Genomic DNA, 22,280 nt, shown 5'->3' on the forward strand with positions numbered 1-22,280 from the left:
CTTATGCCAAATATGGCATAATCGTCGTCATTGACGATAACTAAGACAATGATGTGCATTAACACAATTTATAGGGAAAATTAAGTGCGCAAGTTTCAGATAATGCACAGATGTATATTTTCGTTAAAAAAACAAACTTTTTAAATCACATTATTGTAACTTGCAATAATATACAATACATATATATAAACATAATTAATAACATGTACAGTTAACTTTGTATTTAATAAGAGAAACAAATGTAATAAGTTTAAACAATTATTGGAATTATTTAAATAGAAAAGTATATTTGCTACTTTCCATAATGTGTGTGTGTGTATGTGTGTGTGTCCTAAATATATATTCGCATATAAAATTTTCTATTTAGGTATTATGTATTTGTCTTTCTTTGTAAACGTACGTTAAGATAGCATTATTGTATTTTTGAGTTTTTCTTCGCAAACGTTGCTTGAAATCATTACTCGATACGAAATATGTCAAATATATTATAAAATTTACGAAATTGCATCCACAAAGACATCCTATAATCAAAATGTTTATAAAATACGCTATAATAGTACAGTGTCGTACGCGTTATAATACAACAGTAGAACATGTAAGTAGCACTTTAAAGTACATGTTAAAAAATGCAACTTAATGTATATAAAAATTTCAAAAACAGTTAAAATTGTTTGCGTTTTTCTGAACGAATACAATAAGAATTATTAACAAATACGTCTATCCTAATTTAATAAGAGCAAACAAGCAAGCATCCTTTCACTTCCTTATCACACGCAACAACATTATATTATAAAGATAGCAACTATCTTACTTAAGCATAATGTAAATGTTATCAGAAGACATCGCATAAAACAAAGACAAAATGTAATAGTATCCACAATGCACAAGTTCTTTAGTACATTATAATTAATATCGTGTTTTACATATAAAGCTTCTTGAGTTAATCAGTAATATGTTTACGAAACCGTGACAAAAATCCTTCTTGATGGTCCGTTTATCTAAAATTAAAAACAAAATATAATTAATCTTCTAATTATATTTATACATGTAAGAAGAGGAGGAGAGACAGAGAGAGAGAGAGAGAGAGAGAGAGAGAGAGAGAAGAGATTTTTTATTTATTAATTTTAGATTTTTCTTTATTAATTTTACCGTATTTTAATATTTTACATAAATATTTCATTATATAGAGATAAGATATATTTATATACAGTGCCCGCCAAAAATTCTGGGCCGGCTAAATATTTTGGAAAATATGCATTTTTGAGAAAAATATTTTAGACAAAAATTGTAGAATTTAAAAAGATCTATTTAATGATCTTATCAATTTGACCTTACATCGACGTCGCCACTGTCAGATCAAGGTCACATCGATTTTTTAAAATTGGACATCCTATTTTTGATTGCAGAATTTAATAGCCAATGTCAAAAGTTTTTCAAAATGTTACAATATAATTGTTTCAATATAATTGTTTCAAAATATTACAATGAACAAAGTTCATTTTCATTGATCTTAACAAATGTTATCCGGGGCATAATCCGGGGCATAATCCGGGGCATAATCCTGAACAACATTCAAGAGGTCTTAGTCGTCGATCGGCATTTTGAGTAACATTAATAATGGCGATATCAGAATTTTTAAGTCTTATAACTCGAAAAGTACTTAATAAAAATGAACTTTATTGTAGCGTTTTGAAAAGCTTTCGACATTATTAGATTCTGGAATGAAAAATAGGATATTTAATTTTAAAAAATCGGTGTGACTTCAACCTCAACGCCACCTATGGTCAAACTGATAAGAACATTAAATAGATCTTTTTAAACCCTACAATTTTTGTGTAAAACATTTTTCTCAAAAATGCATACTTTTCGAAATATTTAGCCGGCCCGGAACTTTTGGGGGGAGGGGGCACTATATATACATATGTACATTCAGGAAGTGATTCGGAACCTAAAAAAAAAAGAAAGAGAGCTATATAAACCATAGGTCTGGAAATAAGTTCGTTTCCGAGTTATAACCACTTTTATGTTAAAAAAAATTGTAATTTGTTTTTCATAGTTACGATCATAATTTATTTCATACTGTTTTAACATAAATAACTTATATTTCGAACTATTTTGGCGTTACCCAGGATGCACCATGTGGAGGCATAATCCGCTTAGCCCTCTTTTTTATGAAAAAATTTTTTTTACTTTACTAGAGAGATGCCAAGCGGACTAAACGTCAAAATAGTCTCGAAATGTAGTTATTTATGTTAAAACGCTATGAAATAAATTATGATTGTGATTATGAAAAATAAATTACAATTTTTTTTTAACATAAAAGTGGTTATAACACAGAAACGACTTATTTCCGGACCTATATTTATAGCTTTTTTCCTTCTTTTTGGGTCCCGAATCACTTCCCAAAGTATTGCGGGCGATTTTCCGGACACCTTGTATACACATATGTATAATAGGATGTCCCATTTTAATTTTGATACCGAAATATCTCGAAAATTATAAAAGATACCAAAAAGTGTTTCAGACAAAAATTTTATGGTGGTTTTCAAGTGAGGAAAAAAGTTGGTGATCTTGGTTGACTTTGAGAAGATACTCTTAAGGTTAGATCAAGGTTACCTAAAATTTTTTTAATGAAACCCCTTATTTTTATTACATATTCTTATAGCTGACTTCTGTTGGTTACCTTTTGAAAACGTTATAATAAAGTTCATTTTCATTAAGTACTGATGGCTAAAACCTTTGGAATATTGTTCACAATCATGACGTTGACAACCTACATACTATAATTTAATTTTATTCAAGATCAGATTCAAGGTCACCAACAGCTGTTTTCCAAAAATTTTAGACGTGAGTAATTCGGTCTAAAATTAACCGAATTGAAAATCTCAAAAAAATAGCCATAACAAAAATCTCAGAAATGGTGCCATCTACGATTGAACTGATAACAGTATTCCATTTTCCCATCGAAATTGTGAAACTTTTATTTGGAACGTTTTTTCCTATCTCCTTTAGCTTTCGAAAAAATCGACTAAATTAATTTGAAAAGTACTTAATGAAAATGAACTTTATTATAGTATTCTCAAAGGTCTTAAAGTCAGCTATAAGAATATGTAATAAAAAATAAAAGGTTCTATTAAAAAAATTTCAGGTAACATTGACCTGACCTTAAGGACATCTTCTCAAGGTCAACCACGGAACCAGCTTCTTTCCTCCTTGAAACGATAATATTTTTGTCTGACACATTTTTTCGTATCTTTTATAGTTTTCGAGATATTTCGGTGTCAAAGTTAAAATAAGTACATATATATATTTATTGCTTAAAATAATAATAAAATATAATCTTTTTGGAAGTGTTTGAAATTATTTTAATGAATTGTTTCGAAAATAAAGCATAAATAATGTTTTTTGGCATTAAAAATTAGTCCGACTTAAAATTAAATGGCATATAGATATCTTAATACATTTTTTATAGACGTTTATTTTTTATGATAATAATTTAATATCATTACATTAATTACATAATTATATTAATATGTAAATTAAAAATCTATTACGTAGGATCTACTTACCTATGAAAATTATCCTATGTATCACTACTTGGTGACGTTTTCGTTTTACCATTTCTCGTTTTAGTTTCTGTCGAAGATGTTTGTCCAACAGAGTGATCCGTTTCTTCCTCTATGTGACGCCCATTGCTACCGCTGCTTCTCTCGGATGCACTGATATCATGTTGCTCTAACAAAGGCATTTCAAGAGAATCTGAAGAAATTCGTCTCGCGTTGCCACCATATCGCTCGACGGTTTCTGGCGTTTCCTTTGCATCTTTTATATTGTTCAACGAATCCGAGCTCAAGGACGGAAAGTCCAGAGTTGTCTTCATCTCTAGAGAATCAGAGCTTCGACACAATTGTTGATATTTTTTTTCTGCATTTTCTTCCATTTCTAGAGAGTCCGTACTGGTCTCCATAATATTGCTTTCTTTTTGTGTCGCTCGTGCCTCCTCAAGTTCTTCCGTTTCTTCTGGAAGAGTTTCTGGAATTGGTTGGACGAAAGCTTTCTCAGCATCGGTAATCTCGATTTGCGAAATGTCTTCCGTAGTGTCGTCTTGCCGTTCAAACTTCTCCATGTTAGACTGAGCAATGCGTATTATCTCGTCGATCTCTTTTATCCTCTTTTCGTAGTCATCCGATCCGGAAGTACTAGGATTAAACGAGCCAGCTGCACTAGTCTCTGTCCTCGATCGCGGCAGATTCTCTAATTTATATTTATTTTCTGGACTTTCATGTTCTAGTAGCTCCTCTTCCTCACGAGCCCGTAGCTCCATCAAATGAGCCTCTCTGCAGGCTTTTTCCAGGCCTTCAAAGTCCTTTAGTGAAGACAATGAAACGTCATCACCATGACCTGAACGACCGGTCATGTACCTTTTCGGAAGACTGCCATTATTACTATTAGAATCCTGTGAACCACATTGTAATTTCCGTGAGTTCTCAGCTGCCACAGTACTCTCTAAGTGTTCAAATTCCTGCAGTGAGGTCAAGGACACAGTGTCATGATCCGCAGGCTTGCTGAAATATTTCTTCCCTAAGATATCGTAATCCGGTGTACTACCGAAGCTACCACGCATACTTCCCACACTGCCTATAGATTCTTTGTGACTGCCTAAACTTCCGAGTCTACTACTTCCGGCCTCAAAGTCTGTGATCTCCTCCTCTTTGATGTCCTCTAATGGTCCGCGGTCATATTCTATATCGTACACTCGCGCATCTGCATGGAACTGCATTTCTATCCATTTCTTATTCTCGTACTGCTCTTCATCAGAATAGGATTGAGATTGGTCGTCGTTTGACGCTTGGGGCGGACTCTCTTCGGACTCGAAGTCAAACAAATCATTATTTCTCGACACCTGACTCGTTGATACCTGTGCGCCCTCTTTGTTCTCCGTAATTAGATTCTCTAGATCGCGATCATATTGCTTGCTGGTGGTCTGAGGTATTGAGCTAATGCGAATGCTCTTACCTTCAGCATCAAACTCCTCTGCTTCACGTCCGACTTCTTCGATCACCACAAAGTCATCGATAATATCGGGCTTATCTACGAGCTCGAAAGAATCGCTGTCAGGTGAATGACGCTCGGACTTATCTTTCTCTACGACTGTGTCAAAAGACATGCCCGATGCCGAGGATAGGGACATGCTGGCCTGTTGCATCATCGAGTGGACGGATGTTGACTGTATCGGTTCGAGACCTTCATCTCCAGTTATCTCGTGATCTGATCTCTGTTCCAGACTTTCTACCGTTTCCACATCCATCATCTCCGCATCCTTTTCTATATCTTTTTGTACTTTTAAACCTTCCACTTTTTCTTCTTCGGTATCGCTGGGAATAGTAACTTGTGTAGAAATCACCTGTGTGCATACACTTTGAACCCCGTCTTCGGATACCCGTGATGTCATTATGTCTACAGATTGAAGGATCCCGGGCGCTTCCATAGAAGCAGAAATGGCTGAATCCACGACTTTAGCTTCTTCCAACATTTCATTCATAGACTCCGTTTCCATGCTAACGCTGTCGTCCATAATCTGTTGAAAAATCATCTCGGACGAACGTTTCATACGACATGGTATGTGACTATCAATTTTGTCCATGGCTTCATCCATCGGTATTTCTTCGCTACCGGAAGAGTCTGATGCTTCGGCCATCTCTTGTTCCGCGTCTAATGCACTTTCCAGGTTCTCATCTATCTCGTCTGCATCCACGTCCGCTTCCTCCGAGGGTACTAATGTCTCTGACAATTCACTGGTACTATCGATGCTGCCAAGATGACCCGAGCTGAGAGAATTTAAAGACTTCATAGATTCATGGGAACTCAACGTACTTGCTGCAGTTTGATAGTCTTGTGATGTTGGCAATGTCTTCGATGCCTCGTGTTCAACAGACATCATTGCCGTCTCATATTCCGAAATGGTTCCGGATTGGATACCACCCGCAGCAGATTGTAATGCCTCGACATCGGACGAACTAGGTCTGCTTCCGCTGCCAATCTCGTAATCACAGGACTGGTAGTTGCTGCTTTCGCCAGAACTCGAAACGTCAGCTTCGCTTTCCGAGGTCTTAACTTTTTTTGATATCCTAACCGGTTTTTGGCGTCTTCTAGGTGCCGGATAAGGTGGTGCCAAGGAGTAGCTGTCGTCCCTATTATCCATGTCCGAACCGACGTCAGATGATCTACTGAGAGGAAGCGGGCTGGGACGACCTTCCTCTTCTTCCTCCTGTTGTTCATCAATGGTTATTATGGCTTCTTCTTCTTCTTCGTGTTTTTCGACATCGATTTCAGGAGCTTTAACATCGACTGATCTGTCATCAATGGTGACAATTTCTTGGATAGATAGTTTGTCATCAATGGTATCTTTCGTATCTTCTTGCTTTGCTTCGTCGAATTTTTGAGTTTCCACAATTGATAAATCGCTTTGCGTAACAACTCCAATTTCGGCTTCTGGTTCGATCTCGACAGGAACATGTTCAATGGACGGTGGTCTGTATAAAAACGGTAAATCGTTTGGGATGGATTCCGATTGGAGTTTGAACTGAAACTCTGAAGGCGAATCTTTAATTTGAATCATGGTCTGACTGTTCTCACTCAGTTCTTCTATCAAGTCTTGTTTAGCCGCTTCCAAGGACTCTTTCACTTCGGCGATCTCTTTCTTTACCACTTGATCTAGCACTGTTATCGCATATCGCGCGCTTAAATCGACGCTCTGGAGATCGTCTTTCTTTATTTTCAAGGCACAAGTATCAGAAGGAGCAGTCGTTGATTTGCTGGGCTTATCGTGCTTCTCGGTGGTCTTCTCCATATGTCGTTTGTATTCCTCACTGGGAGGTTTGATTTTTGCTAAATAAGTTTCCGTCCATTCTTTTAGCACATCATCAACTCTCGCACACTTAGATAGTTCTGATTCTTCTTTCGTGGAATCTTTCGGAATTTCCTTAGTTTCAATAGTCTTTTCTTTTACAGCCTCTGACTCTTTTATTGTTTTATCAGTAGCTTCAAATTCTTCTTCTTTTTGTGTTTCTTCAGCTATAATATGCTGCATAAAATCTGCTTTTCCTTCCTTTATTGTAGATACTATATCTGCAGAAATGTCTTGTTGGAAAGTATCTTTGTCTGTTATCTCTTTAATTTCTGCAATTTCCACAGTTAAATCTTTTGCTTCCTCTTCTTTCATAGGTATCATTTCTGTAACGGCTTCGGTAATACTCGTTTCCCAGTCAAAACCTTCGCATGGTATCGATTGCCGTATACTTGCTGCGTATTCGCCCGTCGGCGTCTTGGCATCGTGTTCTCGTTGCAAAGCGTCGACCAACTCTTGACAAGTAATCTCTAATTTATTTTCTACTATTTCGCTTTCAAAGTCCGGCTCGATCACTGGGATTACAGTAAACTTTGTTATCTTGGTTGTAGTAGTCGTAACGGTTACATTAACATCACTGGCAACCGACTCTTTGACCGATTCAATCACACTGATTTCCTCCGAAGACTTAGTCACGGATTCTTGTTCTAAATCCACGGATTCGTCCTGAGATAAAGTGCGACCACGTCGTAATGACGATTCGTACTCTTCCAACTCTTGATTGAATACTTGAGAGGGCTGTAACGTTTCTGATATCTCAATCTTCTCATCACCGATCATCCAGTCAACTGGCTTGATTTCTAAATCGCTTATGTGTCTCATCCTTGGCGAAAATAACGGCGGACTTTCGATTTCGAAACTGTCTGCTCTTCGTCTGTCCCCTGCGTCGTATTCTTTCGATGAAACAGTTGAGGATAGAACATTCTCAGGAACCGGAGGATAGTCTACATTAACATCCTCGGACACTGTGCTAGAACTGACAGTGACATCTTTCTCCTGACCGATCTTCTCCAAAGAGTCTACAGCCACACTCTCGTGTAGAGAAGCTACATCTCTGCTAGTTTGTTCGGATACTTTGTGCTCGTCTAACTCCAAGGACGGCACGTCGACTGAGTCTTGTCGACTATCTGCGCCTGGTTCTAAGATTTCTAGCACTCTAGCGCCTGAAATCTCTGATATTATCTTATCTTTCGAGACACTAGTATCACTATATATATCCTTCTGAAGTGGCTCAATATGTCCGCTTGATCTATCTGAACGAACTTTCTCAGATTGTGGACTGGATGTAGGTTTAGATATATCCTCTAATTCTCCAGTATCAACATCGATTGTTTCTTCTAGATCAATTTGTTCAGATATACTGCTGGGACTTATAGTGATGTCTCTGTCTTGAAGACTTTGTCTAGCTTGAGACGATGATTGTAAACTTTCTTCTCGATCATGCAATGATAATTCTTCGTCTTTTGTTATCTCTTCACTAATACTGTCTCTAGTGTATCCTGTCTCGAATAATTCTTCTTGTAAGGACGTCTTCGATAGTGTTGTTCCTGGATCCAATTGGTCATCTTTCTGCATAATACTTTCAAACTTTTTTGTTAAATCATCTGCCAGTTTTTCGTGATCAGTATCGCTGCTCTCGGAAATCAATTGATCTAAATATTCTTTACTCAACATCTGTGGTTTCAATCCTGATGTTGATGATCTTCTCTCAATCTCACTCTCAATCGATTGTATTAGATCCTCTGCTATATTTCTCGCTTCTATTTCTTTGGCGATTAATTGTTCTTTCTTCTCCAAAGATATTAAAGGTTCTTTGCTCGGAAATTGTTCATTTTTTTTAGTCTTTTCAGTTGAATCCATCTTGTCTTTTTGACTAGGTACAAACTGTTCGACTTTAAATTTCTCCAAACTCTCTTTGTAAGACTGTCCTTGCGCGATCGTTTCAACCTTTTCCAAGTCTATTCCTTCGACTTTAGCTGTTTTAGGCAATTCTTTAATGTCTTCTACTTTTTTCGCATCGTCCCTCTTGATTCTAATCGCCACATCCACGTCGCTTTTCCTATCTCTACTAATTCCAGATTTTTCCATCGCAGTTCCCTCATTGTCCTCCAGCAGTTTAAATAATTTTTCCTTTGTACTCTTCGCTTTAGATTCAGAAGCGCTTGCGTCTATCACTTTTTTACCTTCCATCACATTCATCGACATCTTTTGCACAGCAGTTTTATCCATCTCCTCACTCTTGCTCTTCTTTTCCTCTATTATCTCAGCCGGTGACTCCTTAGTCAGCTTAGACTCTGAGGATTCTTTCCGTTCTACTTTTTCCTTTTCCTCATGAGTTATAAATTTATCCGCACCACTGGAGATCTCTGATGAAAGTACCTCCTTCTTTTCCACTTTACTAGTAGCCTTGGTATCAATCTTTGAAGTAATTGTATCGAAATCCTTGTCTCTCATTGCACTTATATTCTCAAACATCTTAAACGCGTCCTGCGGGTCGGTGAAGGTCTTGGAAAAAGTTTGCATCTTGCTCTTCGTGGTCAAGCGTTCTTCATGCCGCGTAACCTCCTCGCTAGATTTCCTCTCGGTGACAGTAACGGTTTCCCCATCTTTCCGTCCCGGCAAATCTTTTTTTATTCCTTCTTTCTCCTTTACCGTTGCTCCTTCTGTGATACGTTTGGGTATACGAGATTCAAATTCTTTCTTCTTGGTAAATGGTGAGGTATCCTTTTCTTTTTCCGTAGGAGAACTTTTTAGCGATTTCTCCTCAGGTTTATCAAATGTTTTTCCTTTTCCTTCTTTCTGGCTTTTATCCTTCTCAGCCATTGCCGTGGAAATCGGAATGCGAGATTCGAATTCTTTTTTTATCTGTTTGATCTCCGTGTCAGCGATCGATTTTCTTTCCTTGTCAAAACTACTGTCAGCCATCGGTTTCTTTTCTTTCATTTCCGCCTCTTCTTCGATGATTCGCCTCTCCTCTTCAAGGAATTGCTCGATTTCTGTTTTATCATCCAGAAGAAATGATTTAATTTTAATGTCTATTTGTTCTTTCTCAAAGATTTTCGTTTCTTCACTAACTTCTTGAACTTGTGTAACCGGAGTATGTCTCATCTGTATTTCCTCAGCGAGTTCTCTTTCCTTATTTAATAATTCCTTGCAAATCTCCATCACTGGCTGAGCTGTTATCTTTTGAATTTCCTCACGTACTTCTTTATCGCTATCTTTTTCCTTTTCATCTTTCAGGTCTTTCTCCTTCGTCCGTTTATCACTCTCAATAGCAGCTTTCAAAATTTTCTCTATTTCTCTCGCTTCTGCTATGTGTTTCTCTTCGATATCAATTTTTTCCTTCGTCATTTCTACTATACTCTTTTCCACGCGACTCTTCTGGTCGTCGATTGATTTACCTTTAAAAACGGATTTGTCTCTTTCAGACTTGGCGGAATCTTGCTGTAGTCTTGGTGTACTCTTAGTCATCTCTTTTTGTATCTGTTCCTCAAAGTAATGCGCCTTCTCCGCCACAGAACACTCTGAGATATCTGGCACATTGATGTCCTCGATGGTCTCCGACCTTATGACGTCTGAGATGCCTTCGGTGGTCCCATCGCCCTCCTCGGATACGACATTCGGTGGACATGTCTCGCTGTCGCTTTCATTAATAGTCAATTGAGAGGTCCTCGAAATCTCGGATTCAGAACGTTGATAATTTTCGCGTTTCCTCGACATATCCTCCCAGAATTTACGCTTCTCCGAGTACGTTTGCCTTTCGAGATCAGGCGATAGATCCGGTTCCGACTGATCGGCGCCTACTTTATTGGGATAACTAGCATCTACTGATTCTAGGGGACAAGCCGCTTTTTGTGCAAAGGATTCGTGGATAGCGGCATCTAGAACAACCAAGAATTATGCTCACATTACATTTTATTAAGCATGTCGTTATATAATGACTGCGATACATCGTATTTATTTTTTCTTTACAATTGTTCTTTTTTATTCACAGCGAGATCTGGCGATCGAGAACTTCCGTAGCGCAAATCCGTCATTTTTTCCCCACATTTTCTTTTCTTTTCTATAGTCGTGGCAGGTACAAGATGTATTAGAGCCAAGATGCGTTAAAGCCGCAAAATGCAAAATAGTAGTCCATTAACTCAAATCTAAAGTTTATGCGTAAATCTAATCTAATCTTATTAATATTACTAATAGATAATTGTTTTTTTTATGTAGATGTAATGTAACTCTTATTGAGATACATATCATCTTTTGGTTTATACTTTCCTAACTCTCTCTCTCTCTCTCTCTCTCTCTCTCTCTCTCTCTCTCTCTCTCTCTCTCAAAAAAAAAAAAATCTCTCTCTCTCTCTCTCTCTCTCTAAAAGAAAAAACATAATAATAATTCATATAATAAAAGAATGGACTTGTTTTATATTCAACAGCTTTAATTTGTTGTAAAATACAATTTATCAAGTTTTGAATGTATGTAACGACTATTTCTATTATATCTTTAAATTTATTATCTGCATGACATAATGCTAATTATAATTGTAATTGTATCCATCAAAAATATAATTCGCAAATAAGAAATAAATTTTTCTATTGTTCTTGCACATACAACGACTTGATCTTAAAAACAATATTATTGCCAAGAAAAGAAAACATTCATTGAGTATTGCTGTATTAATTATCTATGTATGTACGTATTTACATATTATATCATATAATTATAATTATATATGTGTATATATGTATGTGTATTTGTTTATATCGGAAAATTTCTTTAGACTGCGGAGACATACTCTTTTGCATTAATATCCCATACGGTTGTCTATGATAATGTTGAGGACGGCATTTCGGTCTGCAAGTATAACAAGTACACAAATATTGCGTTATTATCGATTCCATAACGAAAATATAAGAATTAATTTGTCGATAATCGTTTCGATATAGGCATCGTATTGTTATTGAATTTACAAATAAAACGATGTTCGCGATATTTTTTACTATATCATAGCTGTTATAAGCGAACTTCCTTGATCAATTAATGCTATTTCGAGTAACATTTTAAACAATTTTTTCTTTCCAGAAATCAATTATAATGTGTAATTTTACTTTGCTTAAATTATTATGTTTATTCCACTGAAAAATTATTAAGTTTTTAAAGGATTTAAAAAATGATGTTTTAAAGGCACGGTGCAAAAAGGAAAAGAGATAAGAATTTGTGATAAACTGCATATGTATAGTGCTCATTGATGTCCAAAAAATAATGTTTATGCATACATATTTCTTACTTCAAAAGTGACACAACTAAAATAATTAAGATGTTGAACTATTATATATATTCATTTAAATGAATTAATTTCAGAAATCATAATTATGTGCCGATATGGTTGTCGGACTTTCAACGCAATATATATATATTAATCTGAAATATTAATAATCCCTCCAAATTTCCCAAATTTAATCTTAAAAAACTGTAATAAACTTATTGCGAAAAATATTGCCTTGGCCGGGAGTCGAACCCGGATCTCTTGCATTCCGTGCGAGCGTCCTATAAGCCTTTAGACCACGCAATTATGATTTCTGAAATTAATTCATTTAAATAAATATATATAATAGTTCAACATCTTAACATTCAGACCGTAGTGGCGCTTTGTGTCTAAAGTGATGTTTCTAATATAAAAGGGTCTTATTTTCAATCTTATTATTGTAAAATAATTATATTTTCCAGAAAAGAGAAAAAAATATTTTTTAACTTAACAAATAATTAATAATTAGTGACTAATCACATAATTAACAAAAAATTAATAATTAATCAAATAATATCGACACAAAGAATATATATTTAACATGATCAAATATCATTTTTATCATTTCCGTTTCAACTTTTATTAAAAAATCACCTTTCTTGAGTTGTGAAGATTTTGACAATTTTTTATGAAGTTAATTTTGATAGTTGATAATGTCCCAAGTAGTAAACTGACGTTATTTGTCATCAGTTCGACATCAAAGTGACGTTATTAAAGGCCTTTTGATGTCAAAATAACGTCAGTTTTGGAGTTTATTTAACTCATTCAAGATAACAATTAAAAAATCACGTTTTTTTAGTTGTATCACAGAAGTAAAAGAGAGATGTAATATCTAATACGACATATTTATTCTAAGAATATTAAGTTAAATTTAATATTCTTAATTTAATTTAAGCACATAAAATCAGATATTCTACATATTTACACGTTGTATTTTTAGATATTTTTCCTTTATTTCCTTTTATCATTTCCTACGATATACCTATATTTAATGAAATAGATGTAAAAATTATTTTGTGGACAACTTTTATAGGAAAGGACAAAGAGAGAAATTTTTTTAAAATTAAATAATTTTTAGAAGGTATTTGATATAAAGGATCACATTTCATATAATTTGTTAATAAACTTTGCGTAACTTAATTATACTTTCGTGATTATTTTAGAATATTTTAATATATATTTGCCTGATATTGTTCAAAGCTCTGATAGAAAGATTCCAAAATTCTACTTATCTCTCAGATAAAATCTAGTAATTGAATAAAGATTTCATATATTTTTTTATATAAGATGTTACGCAATTTGTATTGCATCAGTTATAAAAATATCAGATCCCATTAAATAGCGACTTTATCCAATCATGATCGATCGAAAAATCCTAGTATTTATGATAACGGTACGGTAATTCTTGTTAAGCATAATCAAAAAGATCATGGAAATTGCTCTTGGTCTTTATTCCAAGAACTGTACTATTTCGCATGCCTCAAATAATTTTTCTTAATTCATCTTTTCTTTCAACCCTTTATTTAATCAACATCCTCAACATCAGTATGGCAATCGCTGATAGTCTCTTCAGCGGCATCCGGAACGTGTAGGGTGTTTTCCATTTTGTTAGTCATAATAATCTGCGATGCGGCTAAGATATCGATATTCTCATACACGTGATTATAAGCAGCTGCCTCATCTATCTTAGATTCATCTTCGGACCCTTCCATGTCTTCGCTATCGGTATTTGGCATATCCGGTACGTTCTTAGTATCCTCTTTATCGATGGAAACTTCTTCTCGCGATAATCGATTTCGCACTTCTACAGAGAACGGTCCATCGCCTTCTTTGGTCGTGATCATTTCACCGTCAAACTCGATCAGGATGTCCGATCTCGGAGTAACATAAATTGTCGGTTCAATATCCTCGTCGCCCTCCATGTCTTCTAAATCTGTTTCCCCTTGATCACCGTTATCAATTACGTTTAAGTTACTAATAGTATCTCTTTCATCGATCTCGTCGCTATAGATCTCATCGACGTCGGTGAGATTCTCTGCGAAGCTGCTACGGCGTGATCGGGATCTGGCTTCACCGTCGGCTATAAGATAATCTAGATCGTCGTTGATCTTCGTGTTAGGCTCGATGATCTCCGCATTGGTCACAGAGATTAACGGATTCGCTTGCAAAGTTTGCGCGGAGTTAAGTTTGCCAATCTTGCTGGTGATCATCATCAACTCGCCTTCAGAATCTGTGTCGGAGAAGTGCAACGATGCGTTACTCATCATAGCATTCAAGCGTCTTCTAACGGATCTGGATTTGCGCTTAACCTTCGTTCCAGAGGAATATTCCTTGTCATTAACTTGACTGTCCTGCTTCATCATGATGCGATCGTGCTCATTGAGTTTCATTTTCGTCGCCATGTCTACTTAGTTTCTTATGTGTTTAACGTCCCGATCGTAAGTGCAAACTACTAATAAACTTAAAAATATCTGAAACTGAAAATAGTGAGAAAAAAAATTAACTCTGAAGAAAACACAAAATAAAATTTTAAATAAATTATTCGAAACAAATAGGAAAACATAATTAAAAATGCAAAAATGAAATAAGCTTATAATTAGTAAAAATCTATTTTAAATATGATCTTGTATTTAAAACAGATTTTATAATTTATAAATTTATCTCAATTTTGTATCAAACTCTTCGACTTTAATGAGAACATTAATAAAACAAAAAGAGGAAGTTATTAAAAATGAAGGAACTCATGGTAAAACTAAAAAGACTCACGTTTTAATAATTGTGTATGGATGCTTGAAAGAAAGATAGATACGAATTTTGTATCGTTCTCTTCATCGGTACAGATAGAACTAAAGAAGTCCGGCACTTTCAAGCATTTGTTGATGCTGTTACGTCTAATTAAGTTAAGGAAGCCTCACTCAACTCTTAAACCGTAAGCCGATTATCTTTCTCCCCTTAAATTATAAAATAGAATGACAATCGAATTTCATCATTTTCAAGTCCAAACGAAACGATATTCGACAAGGACTTTTTTCGACCTTTTCAAAACATTTCCTTTTTTCATGTTGCACTTTGCTTACGAACGACCTACATCGCCAGACCTTTCTTAAGTCATCACTTATCAGTAAATACGATATAAAATATCTTCACGTAATAAAATATTCATCGACAACACTTAATGCTTCATTACGCAAATTCTCTTTTTGCACCTTGCATTTTTAGTGTTATAGACGAAATCGATTTTGAAATTAAATTTTTTCAATTGGAATAATTTAATATATGCGACCCATTATTTTGGAATATTTATATTCGACTTGTATATACATTAATATGTGTCAAGTATGTTCTATTTTCTACATTTTTTATATCATACCTGTTTGTTCCTTTTGTAATGTGTCTGTTATGAATTTATTTTCCGTTGGCGAGGAAGTTTCTTTGGGCTTATCAGTTTTTTCCATTTGTTCCATTTTGTACTTTGATTTATAGTAATCTAATTTTTGATTTATGACATTAGAATCTTCGTAACCTGTAATAATAAATATATTATTATTAATAATTATACACAATTATTATTAATAATACATGAATAAAGACGTTGCTTATAAATCTTTAATTTAATTTTGATTTAAGATCCTTTAATAAATTTTAATTTTATTTTCAAAAAATATTTCTTTTATTTTTTAGATCAAAAATTTATATACAATACGCAGACAATAATATCAAGATATTTGTATTTTTTATTATAATGTGTTACTTAACTAATTATATATTTAGTAAGACTTTTTATTATAATGTGTTACTTAACTAATTATATATTTAGTAAGATAAATTTTCTCTATTCATTAATTTATTAGAAATCTTTTATAAAATCAACAAAAAAAAATTTTATAATTATTAAAATAATTATATTAGAAATTTATAGCATTGTCATTTATAATTTAATCTAGTTTATTTATTACGAGGAGAAGATATAAGAATTTTAAGTACGTTTTTTATTTTTTTGAATTATAATATTTGATGGACGTACCTTTTAATTTTTTCTGTATATCATGTTTAATTATATTTTCAGGAAGGACAATATTTAACACACAAATAGGCTGCTGAGGTGGTTCTCCTTTAGCAACTTTTGGTTCTCGCATGAATAGCATCCTGGCTACTGGATCCAGTAACGGATCTTTTACTTTAACATGAAATGATAATCGATTCTGTCGGAAAGCCCTAAATGTGAACTTCAATTGCATACCGGACTTTGTTACCGGTACTAAGTTCCCACTAAATTCAATATAAAGATCTTTCCCGTCAAGTGCCTATTAAACAAATACTTATAAATTATTAAATCTAACCAATTAATATATTTTATTAATATTTTTCAAATAGTGATTTTATCTTATGTATTTAAAAAATGTGTTATTACTAAAAGAAATAAATATATCAAAATATTCCTTTTATATTCAATCTAAGAATAAAAAGAGATAAGTAAAAATGATATCTAGTAAAAGATCTAAAAAAAAGTGATATATTCCATAAAGTTTATTTTTAAAACAGTAAAATATTTTCAAGATAGTTTAATATGTATTGCTCTATATTATAAAAATACCTCAACATCGCGACTTTTAACGATTTCCGTAAATTCTTCTTGTCTTTCTAAAGTATGCATGCCTTCCTTGCCATCGGTCATGCACAATATTCTCAATGTGGCTTCTAACACATCCATTCTCTTCGAGTATATTATAAAACTATACAAACATTTGTTTATCAAAATTAGAGAATTGTTGTTATAGTATACGTACGTATATGAATGATAGAAAAACTGCTCACTTGGTTATATATGGCACATGTAAAGATGCCTCGTATAACTCTGTTGCCATTTTTGGCACTGCGCCGATATTTCTGCAATCCATCAACCAGAATCTTGCTGAAACAGTAGTGGTGAACGACACTCTATCGTTCATAAAGGTTAACGGCGTTGATCCGGTAACATCTTCCCATTGTGACTCATTTGTCCCACCTAAAGTTAAGTAATTTTTATCATTTCAAAAACATTATTAAATCAAGAAAATATAAGTAAAAACGAAAGAAACAATATTAATTATTTATATAATTAAATTAATTTATAAAAATGAAATATACAAGGGTGAATCAAATATAAACTAAACTTATTTTTGTACGTGCCGTGAGATGAACGAAGAAGGGTGCGGCTTCTAAACGTTACAGTTATAAAAAAGCTACCTATCTGTTGGGAAAAATATGTTTCTAAATCCGGAGATTATATAGAGAAATAACTTTGTACATTTGTATTTTTATAGTGCTTCAATATATTAAAAAAAAAAAAAGTTCAGTTTATATTTGATCCACCCTCGTATATAGAGGAGAAGGTGGTATTATGACCAGTGTATATATTGTGGCCTCCCTTAATATCTCCGCTATTATATAGCGAATTCTAACGATTATGGAATTATTTATTCAGTAGCTCGCCGTTACACCATAATGTTAATATACCAATGCTCAATAGCCAGCACTTATTACAATTTTTTACTTTCAAGTATTTCGAAACGTTTCTGAGGTACATTTTAGCATTTAATTATACCTACTTTCTCATTTTTCTTAAACTTGAGCGTATTATTACATGAATATATGTATTTTTGAGTGTGTTATTTGTTATTTAAAATTTTATTTGACTGTATATATTTTGAGTTGTGCAAATTTAAACATGATATTTTGCTAATGTGACCCTTTATGGGTATTAATTACTCACGACCTCTTTTTGAGGTTTCATATCAAAATAATTATTTGATAATCGATTGTAACTCTACTGTTAATCTATAGTTTATATTACGTGTGCTATTTTTAATATTGAGATTTTTAGTACTGAGCAGCTTATATAGCAGAAGTTATGTGAATGTATATCATTCATTTGCATACATTTTAAAACGTCTTACTTTTTTTGTTAATTTTGTAACCAAATACTATTTTCTAAACAAAACTAATATTTTAAGGCTATTTTTATAGAAGGCTACATTACCACTCATTTTTTTCTTCGAATCATTATGCAATGTGATCACATTTTTATTAATAGTTTTCTAAGTAATAAATATTTTGTAACTTTGGATCCAGAATCGATTCAACATTTTAACGAATGCAATTGTCAAGTTTTAAACTTAAATATCGATTATTAACAAAGTTATTGTGTAAAATGTAACTGGGGTGCCATAATATCACCTTCTCCTCTAGTAGTAATTACAAAATATATTTTAAATATTTTTTATTAAACGTAAAAAAAACATTTTTAGATAGAATTTCAGATAATTTTCAAACCAATCACACGTACACGTATATAAGCATTATATACTTCTTGTACATATAAACAATTTCCTTGTAATAATCTGTTTCATTAATATTATTTAATATTATCAAATTATTTTCTTATGATATTTATATAATTATTGATAAATTTTAAGATAAACTGTATCTGCTTGTCTAAAATTGTAAACTGTTCATAGTTACCCGCAATGCTACACAAAAGGCGTAACGTGGGAGTCTCTCCTCCATACTGATTAATCATCCCCTTGTTCGCCGCTTGCGGTACGGGGATCGTAAGGGTTATTGGTTTATGGAACTTCCGTCGTCTGGGTTCAATTGTAATCACCGGTGAAACGGCAACGCAATTACCTAGCAATTTGGCCGTGAGTTCAGCCGGAATGACGTGCGCCTATATAAATACAGATGATGGTTATTTAATTGCAGTTTTCCTACTTATAATCATATGATTGTCGAATTTATAAATTTAGTTACCTGCAAGCCGACTTTAATTTTCTTTGTTAACGCTCCCGGTGGAAAAACAGCCTGTACATGGTTTGCAACGCTGGATAATAAAATGCAACCCTCGGCGCCGATAACATGAACTTCTTGCTTGATTCGAGTTATGATAGCAAAATATTGTGGGAAGTCTGTAGTAATTATACGAGTAATTCTGCCCGAGTGTGCAACGCTCATTTGAGGATCTGAAAAAAGTATAATAGCTTTATTTAATTATAATAATATTATTATATCAAAATTAAGATTTACAGATATTTATTAAGGCTGTATATTAATTAATTTAAACATTTAAATTAATTTTAATTTTAATTTTTTCTATGTCATATGTTAATGACAATTTGTTTAATAAGTTATGCATTACTACGGAAAGATTTAAAAAAACAAAAAATTAAAATTTTGAAAATATGTCCGTAATAAACATTTAAGATAGAAGAAATAATACTTGATTTCAACATATTAGTTGTGTGAAATTATTGTATACCGTAAGGCGTATTGAGAAGAGTATCATCATTATCCACAGAATTATCATGTTCCTTCCACGTTTCTCCATTCTCACTTCGCAGAATAATGATTTCCCGTTCTTTTCCGCGAACAGATGCAAAGTGCGGTATGTCAATTAAGACGGGTCTGAAATCAATTTATTTCCGTACAAACCAGTACAAACTCAAATATTTAAAAAATCTACGTTATATTTAGCATATTTTACATATATTATATCAATTATGTTGAATAATTAACTGTGTTACCCTAAAAATCTCGCGCCCACTGGACCCATCTCGATAATTCGAGTAGCAAGAGCCTCCCCTTCCATCAAAGGGGGTGGATTCGCTACTTTACTTGCTTTTACCAGTCTGCACGTTACGCGAATCGGCATCGTTGCTCTTCGAGGCGGTACAATAATGCGCACACCGCTGTGTCTGCATCCCTTCATAGCACCGCCACGTGCATCCACCAGAAAACTAATTAAAAATCTGTAAAGCCAGATCTTTGTAATTTTTTACATTTTATATGTTTTATTCTTACGTCAATTTACTTATACTTACGATCTAAAATGCAGCTTCCTACAAAAGAAAATATATACCGTTAAATTAAGTTTAAACAATTTTCTAGATAAACTAAACTTCAAAATGGAAGTTTTCTTAATTATTTTAATTGTAAATAAACAATTATTCTATATAATTATGTAATATATTAAAATTATATAACTGTCTACATATTATTTCATAGAAAAACAAAATTAATCGAAACTTACCCCAGATTCAGTCCGTCGTTATCAAAATTTTCTGCTAAACAATAATTATTGCTTTGTGCAAATTCTTGCTTCTCTTCTTTGGTAACTAAAATGAGAATTACAGTCTCAGGCATACGCTCTTCAAAAATCAAGTTATTTTATTCTATAAGCTGTTTAAAGTATTTTTATATTTTTATTTGAATTGATAGTTAAAATATATACACTCAAACAAGAAATATCAGGAATATGATTCGAAGAATAAATTGCTAGGCTGAAAGAGTTCCAAATATTTATTCTAACAATTTTATATTTTTCGAAAAAATCTATTATAATCTTAAATCAGTTTGTACACATCTATTTCATCAAATTTCATAATGTATGTGTGTTAAAAAATTCACTACATTTTTAAAACAGAATAGATATGACAAAATTTAAATTTTTACCTTGTCTGTGCACTGGATCATCCCTAGTAACGTCAATAGGTAACGAATCATCTCTTAAACTCTTCATTAAATCTGCCGTGAGATATCGATAAGGTTGTTCGCTAATTAATGCGTCAGAACCTACAAATAAAATTTTTCTTCGCAAAAAATTTTATTATTTTATATTAATATTATTTGTAACTGTGTGCGTACATACCTCCTTCATCTTCCGAATCAGACATAAAACTAGTTTCTTGCAAGCTTTCTGGGGCTATTACCTTGTACTTTTCCTCCCAATTTTTATTATCTGGAGTCATGCTGTCATAAGGTAACCCTTTCAGAACTTCCATCACGGAGATATATCCTAATTTTTGTGCTATGTTCAATGCAGTTAAACCATCCTATGACAACGGATTTTATAAATTCATCAAAATCTAATATTATAAATTTTACGTATATATTTCTTTTATGATATTTTGACCGTGTTTCAAAATTCATTGACAGCTGAAAATCTGTTACGTAAACAATAGATTTTCAGTACTGGCAGTACATTTTGAAATACAGCCTTTGTTATTTTTAATTTTTTGTCTATTTTCACAAATTTTTATGATATTTATATGTTCTAATCTTATTATTGTTTGTATTATCTAATTGTTTAATAATTTAAGAAAAAACAAAGGCTTAGCTAATAATTAATTATCTTAAAAATATATATAAATTTATAAAATTTTATATTAAAATGAAACTTTTACTATTACTTTTATTATTAATAAACCAATAAGATATTGAAACATAAATAGATATATTATAATATTAATAAATATTTATACAATTGCATACACATACAGTAATAATATGTTGCTTACATTAGTTTGCGCTTTATGTGAAGCATTTCCTTCCAACAAAGCAGTGACTATATGAGCATGACCTTGTTGAGCGGCCTGATGAAGCGGAGTGTAATTCTGATTAGTTCTAACGTCGATCGTGGCACTATGTTTCAGCAAAAAGCGTATCATTGATAGATTTCCGAAATGTGCGGCCACATGTATCGGTCTATAACCAGTTTCTGTTTGACTTTCAACATCAGCTCCGTTTTTTACCAAGATAGAGGCCACCCTAATGAAATCTTCTTGCGCGCATAAATGCAACGCCGTGAGTCCGTTCTGATAGATAGTAATAAGAAAATAATATATCTATCACTGTTAATGACTATACATGTTGCACAAATAATGAATATTAATTGAGAATATTTTTTCCGATTATGTCAAAAAATTGATATTAAATATTATTTAAAATATTTAAAATAATTTTTACAATTGCAAAAAATAAGAAAAATATGTGAATAATAAAGAAATTTAGTATCTACATGTATCTAAAGTACTCGAGGAAAAGCTAATTTACCTTGGCTTTGTGATTGGGATTAGCACCATGCTCAATTAACAAATTCGTCATATCATAATGTCCTTTTTGTGAACTCAGATGCAACGGGGTGAAACCTGCTTTGGATTCCGCATTTGCATTCGCCCCTTTCTCTAAGAGAATAGAAGCTATGTCCATCTAGCCATATGAAAGAAATCATTTTCACAAAATAATTACTAACAACAATAATAA

At 33.1% G+C, this 22,280-nt stretch overlaps 2 protein-coding genes across 4 annotated transcripts in view; both read right to left on the reverse strand.

Annotated features, from left to right (window-relative positions):
- Window positions 1–311: 311 nt before the first annotated feature.
- The window catches only part of LOC108763270 (ankyrin-2), a 36,977-nt gene continuing 15,008 nt past the window's right edge, over window positions 312–22,280 (reverse strand). For 2 of the 3 annotated variants that reach the window (XM_018510743.1, XM_018510745.1), the window contains exons 13-28: window positions 22,071–22,226; window positions 21,536–21,832; window positions 20,887–21,070; window positions 20,691–20,810; window positions 20,269–20,353; window positions 20,060–20,077; window positions 19,763–19,987; window positions 19,498–19,643; window positions 18,993–19,201; window positions 18,705–18,909; window positions 17,019–17,208; window positions 16,798–16,936; window positions 16,228–16,507; window positions 15,574–15,726; window positions 3,570–10,788; window positions 312–998 (exon numbers count right to left, since the gene is read on the reverse strand). In XM_018510743.1, the coding sequence (XP_018366245.1) occupies window positions 3,584–10,788; window positions 15,574–15,726; window positions 16,228–16,507; window positions 16,798–16,936; window positions 17,019–17,208; window positions 18,705–18,909; window positions 18,993–19,201; window positions 19,498–19,643; window positions 19,763–19,987; window positions 20,060–20,077; window positions 20,269–20,353; window positions 20,691–20,810; window positions 20,887–21,070; window positions 21,536–21,832; window positions 22,071–22,226 (9,612 nt within the window). In that variant the 3' untranslated portion in view covers window positions 312–998; window positions 3,570–3,583. The remainder of the gene's footprint in view (window positions 999–3,569; window positions 10,789–15,573; window positions 15,727–16,227; window positions 16,508–16,797; window positions 16,937–17,018; window positions 17,209–18,704; window positions 18,910–18,992; window positions 19,202–19,497; window positions 19,644–19,762; window positions 19,988–20,059; window positions 20,078–20,268; window positions 20,354–20,690; window positions 20,811–20,886; window positions 21,071–21,535; window positions 21,833–22,070; window positions 22,227–22,280) is intronic. The other variant, XM_018510744.1, reaches the window with a different exon arrangement.
- On the reverse strand, window positions 13,392–15,125 carry LOC108763278 (uncharacterized). Its single transcript, XM_018510765.1, has 2 exons — window positions 14,970–15,125; window positions 13,392–14,680 (listed from the first exon to the last, which is right to left on the reverse strand). The coding sequence occupies exon 2, from the start codon at window positions 14,603–14,605 to the stop codon at window positions 13,727–13,729; it is 879 nt and encodes a 292-aa protein (XP_018366267.1). The 5' UTR covers window positions 14,606–14,680; window positions 14,970–15,125; the 3' UTR covers window positions 13,392–13,726.

Source organism: Trachymyrmex cornetzi, unplaced genomic scaffold (assembly GCF_001594075.2).
Source record: "Trachymyrmex cornetzi isolate Tcor2-1 unplaced genomic scaffold, Tcor1.1 scaffold35, whole genome shotgun sequence".
NCBI lineage: Eukaryota > Metazoa > Arthropoda > Insecta > Hymenoptera > Formicidae > Trachymyrmex > Trachymyrmex cornetzi.

What these genes read in the sequence shown, in the direction of transcription:
- LOC108763278 (XM_018510765.1), bottom strand. Translation starts at nt 14,605, where the DNA reads ATGGCGACGAAAATGAAACTCAATGAGCACGATCGCATCATGATGAAG.